Source organism: Pleurodeles waltl, chromosome 8 (assembly GCF_031143425.1).
Source record: "Pleurodeles waltl isolate 20211129_DDA chromosome 8, aPleWal1.hap1.20221129, whole genome shotgun sequence".
Lineage (NCBI taxonomy): Eukaryota > Metazoa > Chordata > Amphibia > Caudata > Salamandridae > Pleurodeles > Pleurodeles waltl.
Genome location: NC_090447.1, coordinates 658,573,457 through 658,585,628, shown reverse-complemented (window position 1 = coordinate 658,585,628; position 12,172 = coordinate 658,573,457). Strand labels below are relative to the sequence as shown.

The following is a 12,172-nucleotide window of genomic DNA, read 5'->3' as shown; positions in this document are numbered from 1 at the left end:
CATTTTGTCTCCATCTAAATGCAAAACATTCTGTAAAATGACAAACCCTACTGTTTTTCACAGAATTACTCGGGAGAACCTCAAATGCCATATAATGATTGCCTGAATTATCCCATTTGACTATCAAACTGTTCCCCAAATTTTCTTTGATGGTGAACTGACCAACCCATACCATACAATTATATCAGATGTGCCTTTACCATCTGACAACCACATACAGCTCACCCCCCTCCTACCCTCAAGAGCAGCTGTATAGAGGAACCACATTGCTGTGGTTTGGATAAACCAAACAGGATTCCCAGGTTCACCAGTGTGATGACTGCTGCTTTGAGCTCGACACTCAGTTATATCCAAATACTTCACAAATATTAAATTTTCAACGGACCTATGTTTTAAACACACCCGTTGAGTCTTTTAGTTCTTAATATTTGAGCTGTCCTTTCAATACCTAATTTCATACATTTATTTGAACTTCATTTTGACAACATGCACTAAGCTTGTTAAAAGAGCAGATATCCTCACTTGTTATTGCACCTTTTTTCACCCAATAGTAGCCGTCTTTATGGGTGCTAACGTTTCAGACCCCACTCTTCTTCACAGTGGGGTTATCCAAAGGCACATTAAAATCATAGGGCCAGATGTGCTAATATTAAGAATACAGATTTCCTAATTGCGTTTCTCTCTGAATCACAATTAGAAAATCCGTATTCCTAATGTATGAAACTCTTTTGAGTTTCATTAGCTATTTCTAGTGGGTCGCAAATAGACCTACCTCATGAATATTATTGAGGTAGGTCACATTTTGAAACACGTTAGGAATCACAGCTGTTGTAATTGTAGGGATGGTGGCCTGCTGAGGTCAGCAGACCACCATGTCTCTCATTGCTTTTTGATGCAGCTAAATTTGTTTAAATGCTGATACGTTTAAAAAGAAAACATGGAAGCTTGAAGTTCCATTTTTTAATACTAGGCAATGGTCTATGGGACCACTGCCTTTACTTACAAATGAATTACTGCCTCCTTCAAGGAGTGAGTCAAATATGAATGTGTTGCAACTGTAATTCGGTCAAAGAACAATCATACATCCCATTCAGATTCGGTGTTTAGAAAGAAGGCCTTAAAACACTTCTTCCAACTACCCAATCGCAAACACAAATTGGGATTCGATAAGGTGTTATTGAATCACTAATTGTGTTTTGTACATACCTAAAAGCATTTCTGCATTCGGAAATGGCCCAATGGGTTGTTTCATAATGCAGGAATGCTTCATGCATACGGTGCATAGTGCCTTATTCAGAGTTTGGTGAGGTGGATTTTATTCTGCCCTGGTGGACTACAGCCCACCATATTTATAGTTGTCTGCCTGCCTGCCTGGTGGAGATCTCTGTGCCTTCAGAGGAGCAGCCACCACAGCGGATCCTCTAAAGACCCTGTAACTTTACTGAGCTGCTGCCATGTGGCCACACAGCAAACATATGTGTGCTTCAAAAACAAATACCTAAAGAGTGAGGTTTTTTTAAATAAAAAAACGAATGTGCCTGATCCATTAGAGTTTTTGCCAGCTGGTGTTTATTTTGAGCAGAAAATCATCAGAATATCTGCCCTTAATGAGGCTGACCATTTACGGTTCTTGAAGTAGAGAACTTGAATCCATCAGTCCCTCGGGCTAAGGTTTCCACCAGCCCAGCCAGCCAGGACACCACTTGCAAAAACATCAGGAAATTCCCAGCTCTAAAAAGAGCAGATGAACTGTCAGCTTGACATCCACCAATCTTTCACTAACTACTACACTTGTTTGCACTCTTGAACTCATACTTTTAGCACACTGGATAGCTTGTATAGGTCACATTTGTACCTACCAAAGTTCACTCTAGTGCCTAAATCTTTTTCCAAGTTCCTGCTATATTTATCAGCTGTCTTATCAGGTATGATTGAGAAGATGGGGAATGAGATGGAGTGTTTTTGTTGACTTCTAAAAGGACGAGCCTCAAGGAGGGCAGAAAGGGAATAGTCCATAACGCATATCTTGAGATGCCAGCATCAGCCTCGAAATACTTTTTTGATAAATCCCTTTGTTCTGAGATATTAGCAGAATATTTTCTCATCTCTGATAGATTTTATAATACCATTTTTAATTAAACACTTGTTTTACTTGACAGCAATTTGCAAAGGAGCTACGTCAGTGGCAAATTAACGTGGATGTCGCAAATGACTTAGCACGGAAGCTGCTAAGGGACTATTTAACAGACGACACCCGAAAAGTTGAGATGATTACAGACAACATGAACACAACCTGGGCTAGGATTAATAAGAGGTGTGTTTTGTTTTATATTTTTGTTATTGTTGAAATATTTTGACATTTACTTGCATCCTATTGGTCTGTGATGTATTCACTTACGTGTACTTATTTTAGTGATGACCTGAAGCCATGCTACTCAGCTTTTGCTGAGTGCCTCATAAAATTAGGGTCTTATTTACAAGCCCCTTACATCACCATAGAGTCACTTTTTTTATTGCTGCGGTGGCACAAGCAGTACCCTACACAGCACCACATTTACAATTTGGCGCAGTGGGACCATTGCACCAGTTTGTAAAACCTTGCACCTTATTATACCTGCGCCAGGGATAATTTATGTGAAGTAGACGTTCCCCTGTTAAAAGCCACTCAGAACTCGCACAGTGAAATCTAAAAAATTTCACTGTGCCATTCTGTGCCTTCACAGCATCAATATTTTGAACGCCTCCTCAGAACAGGCGTTAAAGTGACGCTGGGCTTTTTTTACAATGGACCCCCCTCGCATTGCTGGAGTAGCGTCATCTTTTTGCGTGCATTGGTTTAGCACCACAGATGTGTCAGAATTTCTCACACATGTGTGGAAACGTGCACCATGGAGCACTTTATCTCAAATACAGCGCTACCATGACATCATTAGGGGGTCAAGAAAACTGACGCATTTATTCAGATGCACCAGTTTCTTGTAAATTAGGCCAATAGCGTCTACCAATATCACTAATCATTGCACCTACACAAGATGTGTTTGTGCATGCTATAGAGTGTAAAAACATGCAGCCTCTACTGTACTTTGTAATTAATGTGTGAAATAATGAAGAAAGTCTCCCCTTTGAAGATGATGTTTAGTGCACTTTAAAATGTTAATATCATGACTGTTCAACCTCAATATTACTTGAACTTTGTATTTTTAAATATTATAAATATGGAATCGGTGAACTGATCCTTGCAATGCTCAATGTGTCTTAATACTTATATCACCAATAGAAAGTGAACAGGTTCTGTATTATCACGTTTCTGTCATTGGGACCAAGTTGTCAACTTATCCTCTCCCAAGTGTTGTGATGGTGATGATCCATGTATAATTTTAGAGTCTTAGCCATTCTGCTTTGGACTTACTACCTCATTCAGTTTCAAAACTATGGTCTGCGCCTACAGATATTGTACAGTTTGTGAAGATGGTTGTTAGAAATGGGGTCTCTAGTTTGCAGAGGTATACACCTTTGTCCAAATAGAGACCAATCCTAGTCAGGGTAAGTCACACAATACAAATTATCCTGTGCCTACCCTCTGATAGCTTGGCACTAAGCAGTCAGGCTTAACTTAGAAGGCAATGTGTAAAGTATTTGTGCAATGAATCATACAGTAACACAGTGAAAACACCACAGAAATACACCACACAGGTTTAGAAAAATATATCATATTTATCTGATTAAATTAAGGTCAAAACGATAAAGGTTCAATAAGCACAAATTGAGATATCACTTTTACAAGATTAGAAAGGGTACTAAATCTCAGAAATCAACAGTTGTCTCTTGTTTACAAAGAGTACCTGGTTTGCATCAAAAATAACACGCACGGAGAACGCAGAGGAAGAGATGCGTGGAAACATAGGGTGTGCATTGGATTTTCCGGCGCGCCACAGACAATGCATTGTTTCTTTCCACGCTCCAAGGGGCTTAGCATCGATGTCCGGCGCACAGTCGTGGTTCCTCACTGCGATGCAGGGACCTTTTTGACTCTCAGGGATGATCCGGGGAAATCCTGGGTGTGCGGGAAGAAGTCATATGCGTTGCGTTGATCTGGTTTGGCAATGAATCGAATTTTTTGTCGCACGGCAGGCGGTGCGTCAATATTCCACTCTGGAAATCGGCTGCTTCATTCCAGTTCGGCTGCGCGTCGATCTAGTAGGGCTGTGCGTCGAATTTCTGGTTGCAAGGCAGGTGCTGTGTCGAATCTTCACTCAGGAAGTCGGGCTGCGTCATTCTGGCTCAGCTGTGCGACGATTTTTCAGTAGCAAAACGGCTGTGCGTCATTTCCAGCAGGCTATGTGGCGATTTTTGCGCACAAGGAATTTCCTGAAGAGATGAAGTCTTTTTGGCCCTGAGACTTAAGAAAACAGCTCAATACAAGCCCTTGGAGAGCACTTCTCAGCAAAGTCAGAGGGTAGCAAGCCAACAAGGCAACAGCAGGGCAGCAATCCTTCTTAGCAAAGCAGTCCAGATGAGTTCTTTGGGCAGCCAGGCAGTACCTCCTGATAGTTTGCAGGTTCAGGTCCAGAAGTGTTTGATTTGGTGGGGTCAGGGACCCAGTTTATGTACCCAAAATGCCTTTGAAGTGGGGGAGACTTCAAAGAGTGGTTTTGAAGTGCACAATTTCCCCTATCAGTACAGGTCTGTCTGCCATGGTCCCAGTAGGAGGTTTGGCAGTCCATTGTGTGAGGGCAGGCCACTAGCCTTTGAAATGTAAGTGTCAGGATTGAGTGGATTCTTCCAGCCCAGGAAGACCCATTCAGTATGCAGATGAGTGCAGGTATGACTGAGTATTTTGTGTTTGTGGTTGTCTGGGTGAAATGCACAAGGAAGCTGTCAACCAGCCCAGCCCAGACATTGATTGGAGACAGGCTGTAAGGCACAGGTTGATTTTAAGTGCAGAGAAATGCTCACTTTCTAAAAGTGGCATATCTAAAATAGTACTATAAAATCCAACCTCACCAAGAAGTAGGATTTTCTATTACCATTCTGGCCATACTAAATATGATCTGGTTACCTCTTTCTGATCAGAATCTACCACTAAAACAGTATATGAGGGTAGCCCTAATGCTATCCTATGAAAGGAGCAGGCCTCAGAGTAGTGGAAAAATAATTTAGGAGTTTCCACTACCAGGACAGATAAAGCATACATGTACCTGTCCTGCCTTTTACCTACATTGCAACCTGCCCTATGGGTTACCTATGGCCTACCTTAGGGGTGTCATATATTTTTAAAAATGGGAGTTTAGGGCTTGACAAGTATGTTTAAATGCCAAGTCTAAGTGGTAGTGAAACTGCACACACAGGCCTTGCAATGGCAGGCCTGAGACATGGTTAAGGGGCTCATTATGTTGCTGGCACAACCAGTGCCACAGTCCCACTAGTAGCATTCATCTCACAGGCCCTAGGCACATGAGTGCACTTTACTAACAATGAAGTGCTGCTAAATTCAGTTTTCACTAAGCAAGGTCTATCTCTCTCATAGGTTAACATGGGGGCTGCCTTTAAATATTTTTAAAGTGCGAATTCCCTTTGAGAGCAGATCGAAATCTGGAGTTTGGTGTCTCTGAACTCACAATTAAAAAATACATCTTTTAGTGAAGTTGGTTTTTAGATTGTTAGTTTGAAAATGCCACTTTTAGAAAGTAGGCATTTTCTTGCTTTAACCATTCTGTGACTCTGCCTGTTTGTGGATTCCCTGTCTGGGTTGGACTGACAGATGGCCTGTTTGTGAATCTCCTCTAGACAGTGACACAAAGGGAACTAGGGTGTATCCTGCATATCTTGATGAGCCATCTGAGCTAGAGTGGAAGAAGAAGTAGTCCTCTACACCGGTATGGGCTGTGCCTGCCCTCACACAATGCAGTCTCCAACCCCCTGGTGTGCTTGGGCCCTGGCCAGGGCAAGGCAGGATCTTGTGAACAACAGAGACTTTCCCTTAAAGTTTGCCTACTTCAAAGGCAGAAAGTGGTAAAAATAGTGGACCCAAAACCCCAGACTTTTAGATCACTCCTGGAACCAAGTGGAACCTCTGCCAAGGAAAAGAGCTGAGGAGAAGTGCTGCCCCTGCCTGTGACTGTGCTTTGTTGGGCTATCCTGCAGTTGCAGCTTCTGCCTGTGAAAGGGGGACAAAGACTGGACTTTGTTGTGCATTTCTGCTTGAAGAAGAATCTCCAAGGGCTTGAAGTGAGCTTGCCTCCTGTTTTGAAGACTCAGGGTCATCAAAGACTTCCTCTGCCAGCACCTGGACTCTCTGCTGAGACTCCTGCCCTGCCAAGTGGTTCCCTAGCAAGTTCTTGGGTGCCTTGAAAGGTGAAGTTGGCAGAACAAGAGTGGAAATCCACACACAGATCGCCGTGCGGGGAAATGTTCGATGCACCATCTGCAACGTGGCTGATAAACGATGTGCCACCCACTTTGCGGCAATAACTTACGCTCCACCTGCATTGCGGCTAGGAGATCAACACACGCTTGCGTCTGCTCATAACAGTGCAAACCACACGCTGCATGGATTTCTAACACCGTGCAACCTGATTTATCAAGCTTCGTCGCTGGGCGTCGAAGTCATTGAGAACCTGCGTGGATCCGAGGTGCCCTGTCTGGAAATCGACGCATCGCTCTGATGCAGGGGATAAAAATTAAACATCGCCTCACTTGCGAATAAGAAATCGACGCATAGCTGACTTTTCTGACGCACGCTTGCCCATGCAGCTTTATTTTTGCACAAACCAGGTACTTTGTGTAAATTCAATATTTCCATTGTTTTTTTATGGAGTAAGACTCTTATTCTTTTGAAAATTCATATCTTGACTTGTTTGATTTTTGTTGTTTGGTCTTGTTTGATTTAGATAAATATTACTTATTTTTCTAAACTTGTGTGGTGTCTGTTTTGTAGAGTTTTCACTGTATTACTGTGTGTGCTGGTACAAATACTTTACACATTGCCTCTAAGATAAGCCTGACTGCTTGTGCCAAGCTGCTAAGGGGGTAAGCAGGGGTTATCTAAGTGTGTATCTCCATTGCCCTGACAAGAGTGAGGGCCCTTGCAAACTGCAAACTGACTGCCAACCAAAGTCCTATTTCTAACACTGGTGATCAGCAGTAAGGATTGGACTGGTATTTGTATTTGACATACAGTGATTACGTGTACACTACCTTTTCAGTGCAGACCATTAGGTGGCCACATGCTACTTCTTTTTGCTTTTTCTCTTTTTGGACTTTTTTTCCTGCTTCCATATGTTTGGTGGTCTTTTTGTTGATTTTTGAACTTCTCATTGGGAAATCTTTTTTCTGTCTTGGAACTTTGCACTTTTGACTTGCCATCATGTCTCAATCTGAAGATGCACCAGCTGGAGCTGTTTTTGAGTTAGGTAAACTGGAAAGTTACACAGCTGCTCAACAGAAATTGTTCTGTAAGGATCTTGCCTGTCCCATTACGAGTTCCACCAGGAAGGAGGAGCTGCAAACGGCATTGAGGGCCTGGGTGACAGCCAAGGAGGCTGGGGGGCACACAGAAGTGGAAGATGAAGAGGATGGGGTGCAGAGTGTTCACAATGGTGTAGTGGATGTACCTGTTATACCTGGGGGGAGGATCTCCAGGGCAGGTAGCAGTGTATCAACCAAGGGTCTGACTCCTGAAGAGTTGCAGGACAGACAGGCAGAGAGGGTGTACCTACTTGAATCAGAGAAGCTTAAGATGGAGGAAAGGAGGCTGGCCATTGAATAGAGAAGGATGCTCTTAGCTCATGAGCTCAGCTCAAAGGAACTGGACCAGAGGAGCCAGTCTAGCAGAGATGGTGGTGGCTATACCGCAGTGCAGCCAGAGAGGATGGTATACATTCCTAAAGACATAGTGTAGGATTATAAGAGGGAGGATGAAATATACTTGTGAAATAATGGGTATGACTCTGCTCTCCACATGAACATGGTCCCTGAACCACATTGGGGGGCGGGTCTTTGGAAGCACTTTGGGGTAGAGGGGAGGGATACTCTGACATCCTTAGGGGATCCTCAGGGGCTCACTTACTCTATCATGAACGACACCCTACTCACAAGATATGGTCTCACCCCTGAGCAGTACAAGGACAAGTTTAGGTCCTGCAAAAAGAAAGAATCCCAAACATGGTTGGAATGTGTTGACTCTTTTTGCAGGTCACTGGATGGTTGGGTGAAGGGCAGTAAGGTAACAACTTTTGAGGGGCTGTACAATTTGATTGCTTGGGAGCATTTGTATAGTGTTTGTTTTCCAGAGCTGCACCAGCACCTAATTGACAGCAAGCTGACTGACACCAGGAAGCTTGCACAGGAAGTGGACCATTGGGAGAGCTCCAGGGTCTAGAGGAGGTATGTGGGAGACCACGCCAAGGGTGGGCAGGGTCCCTCTCAGAAGATTAAGGGGGGTAAGTGTAAACAGGGGGAGTTCTCTAAAGGTCCCCAACCTAGTTTCCAGGGTAAGGATTCCCAGCCCCCAGTTGAAAAGAAACCTTGGTTTCTAAAGGGAAACCTACAGAGGGGGGTTTCCGCAAATGTTATGCACGTGACCAGGTGGGTCATTTGAGGGGGGAACCCCAAATGTCCCAAGTGGACACCAGTACCCACTGGTTCTCAGTCACACGGTTTGGCCAGTGTAGAGCTTGGGGAGGATTTGGTTCCAGGTGGGTGGGAGCCAGCTGAGATGACCGTTGCCTCTCCAGGGGACAGTGAAATGGCCCAGAGACCCCTTGTGCCCGGGAACACTAAGAAGTACAGGCAGTAGGTGACCATCAATGGACAGAGGGTGGAGGCTCTGAGAGACAAATGAGCCAGTATGACTACTGTGAGAAGTCACCTGGTGTCTGAAGAGCAGATAGATCCCCATGCACTTCACCAAGCAGTTGCGCTAGACAACTCAGAGTGCCTGTGCAGAGTGGCTCATGTTCCCTTTGAATGGGGGGGGGGGCTTAGGTGCCTTAAGAATAGCTGTGAGTCCCACCATACCTGTAGATTGTCTGCTTGTGACCTAGAGGATTCCCCTTGGAAGGAGGTGGAACACAGGTCTCACTTGGAGATATTGGGTCTGCCTGGGTGGGTGTGTGTGTCCATTTGGTCAATGGCAGCCCATCAAGGTGATCAGTAGACCCGGGAGCCTGAAAGAGTGCCCCAGGTATCTGCCAGAAGGAGGGAGGGTAAGGGGTGCGGGAACCCCGCTTCATAAGTTCCCACTGTCCAGGAGGAGGCTGAACCTGAGGGGGAAGCCCTGGAACCAAAAAGGGAACAAGTGGCTGAACTTGGGGAGTTCCTGAGCTGACTTAGTGGCAGCAGAAAGGGGGACCCACCAGGGAGGTATCTGTGAGGCACAGAAGACATGCCCTACTCTGGAGGGTTTGCGTCAGCATGCTCCAGACCAGGCATCTGGTAAAGATTATGGATCACACATGATCTACTGGGAGGATGGTCTCCTATATAGTGAGCCCAAGGTTGCTGAGCCTGGGTCAGCCCATGTACTGGTGGTAACCCAGTGCTTCAGAGCCTTCCTACATGGTTTGGCTCATGATGTGCCTTTAGCTAGTCATTTCGGGCAGGACAAGACCTTTGAACAGCGTGTTACCCACTTCTACTGGCGCCAAATGTGCATGCACTCAGATGCACACTGTAGGTCTTGCCAAACTTGTCAGGCAAGTGGCAAGAGTGGGGGGAAATATAAGGCTCCCCTCCAACCTTTGTCTGTGGCCAGCACCCCCTTTGAAAAGGTTGGTATTGACATTGTGGGGCCTCTGGATCCCAAGACAGCCATGGGCAACAAGTTCATCCTGGTCTTGGTGGACCATGCATCCCGGTACCCAGAAGCCATTCCTTTGAGGTCAATCACCTCCCCTGTGATGGGATGTGCTTTGATGGGGCTTTTTACATGCATGGGGGTTCCCCAAGGTAGTGGTATCTGATAGGGGTACCAACTTAATATCAACATATGTGAAGTCTCTGTGGAAAGAGTGCGGAGTGACATATAAGTTTACCACTCATTACCACCCCCGAAGCAACAGTCTGGTTGAGAGATTCAACCGCACATTTAAAGGCATGATCATGGGACTGTCAGAGCCCTTGAGGCATAAGTGGGACGTCGTCTTGCCAAGCCTTCTGTTCGCCTACAGGGAGGTGCCTCAAAAGGGTCTTGGATTTAGCCCTTTTGAGTTACTGTATGGCCACCCTGTCACGGGACCTTTGAGTCTGGTTAGGGAAGGCCTAGAGAACGCCTCCAGTAAACCCCCCCCAGGATGTATTTAGTTACGTGCTGACTTTTAGGAAACAGACAGCCCGCTTCAAGAAGCTCACCCAAGAGAAACTGGAAGCAAGAAGATATGAAGCGCTGGTATGACCAAAATGCCTTTCTGGTTGAGTTCCAGCCTGGCCAAAATGTTTGGGTGATGGCCCCAGTGGAGCCTAGGGCTCTCCAAGATAAGTGGGCTGGGCCATTTGAGAAAGTGGAGCGCAAGAGTGATGTCACCTATCTGGTGAAATTGTGGGCTCCCAGGAACCCTTTGAGGGTCCTGCATGTCAATCGGCTCAAGACTCATTTTGAGAGTACAGAAGTAACAATGCTCTTGGAAGCAGATGATGGGGTGGAGGAAGAGAGTGGGCCTCTTCCAGACCTCCTGTCTGCCGAAGAGAAAGATCGTTCAGTGGAGGGTGTGAACCTCTCCCCCACCTTGACCCCAGAGCAACAGAGGGACTGTCGCCAAGTTTTGGGACAGTTTGCCCCTATGTTTTCCTTGATCCCAGGGGTCAGTCATCTGTGTGCACATGATGTGGACACCGGGGACAGTCCTCCTGTTAAACAGAGTGACTGACAAGGTTAGGGCCAACATAAAGGATGACGTATCCAAAATGTTAGCCCTTGGGGTAATTGAGTTCTCCTGCAGCCCTAGGGCCAGCCCCGTGGTTTTGGTCCCAAAAGCTGCTGCTCCTGGTGCCACCTCAGATCTCAGGTTCTGTGTGGTTTACTGGGGACTCAATGCGGTCACTAAGACTGACGCGTGCACCATCCCACGAGCTGACGAGCCCATTGATCGGTTAGGGGCAGCCAAATATCTCAGTACGTTTGACTGAATGTCTGAACATATTGCAGATTGCCCTGACTGAGGGGTCCAAGGAGAGGTCTGCATTCTCCACCCCAGATCAGCATTACCAATCTGGATGATGCCCTTTGGGATGAAGAATGCCCCTGCCACCTTTCAGAGGTTGGTCAGCCAGGTGTTGGCTGGGCTGGATGATTTCAGTGCAGCATACCTGAATGACATTGCTGTGTTCAGCTCCACTTGGGAGAAACACTTACAGCACAAACTATTAGAGGCCCTGCAGAAGGCAGGTCTCACTATTAAGGCTAGCAAGTGCCAAATAGTGCAGGGTTCTATGGTGTACTTGGGACACCAGGTGGGGAGTGGCCAGGTGGCACCCCTATTGCCAAGGATTGACACCATTCTGACTTGGGAGCCTCCCAAGACCCAGACTGACGTGAAAGCCTTTTTAGGTCTCACAGGATTCTATAGGAGGTTTTTCAAGGGGTATGGCGCTTTTGTTGCTCCCTTGACTGAATTAACCTCCAAAAAGCTGCCAATAAAGGTGATCTGGACTGAGTATTGCCAGACAGCTTTTGATGCCTTGAAGGCAACCATGTGCATGGCACCCATGCTGAAGGCACCTTATTTCTCCAAAGAATTTGTTGTGCAGACTGATGCTTCAGAGCATGGTGTGGGAGCAGTGTTATAACAGCTAACTGAAGAGGGCCTAGACCAGCCTGTAGCTTTCATTAGTAGGAGATTACTTCCCCAGGAATGTAGGTGGGGTGCAATTGAGCATGAAGCATTTGCTGTGGTCTGGGCACTGAAGATGGTAAGACCCAACTTGTTTGTCACTCACTTCTGGGTTCAGACCGACCACAGGCCCCTCAGTTGGTTAATGCAGATGAGGGGTGAGAATCCAAAACTGTTGAGGCGGTCCATTTCCCTACAGGGTGTGGACTTTATGGTGGAACACCGCACTGGAACAGAATACGCCAATGGGGGGACATGTGTTAGACCTGGCATCCTTGGCGTGGTCTCCCCTGTCTTTTTTGCCTCTGCTTTCCATGTTTTAACTTTGTGCTAGACTCTGTTTT

General features: G+C 45.9%; 1 protein-coding gene across 7 annotated transcripts in view; it reads left to right on the top strand.

Annotated features, from left to right (window-relative positions):
• The window catches only part of DMD (dystrophin), a 6,960,831-nt gene that overhangs the window by 4,915,074 nt on the left and 2,033,585 nt on the right, over nt 1-12,172 (top strand). For all 7 annotated transcript variants that reach the window (XM_069204753.1, XM_069204756.1, XM_069204758.1 and 4 more), the window contains one exon: nt 2,160-2,314. In XM_069204753.1, coding sequence (XP_069060854.1) covers nt 2,160-2,314 — 155 coding nt within the window. The remainder of the gene's footprint in view (nt 1-2,159; nt 2,315-12,172) is intronic.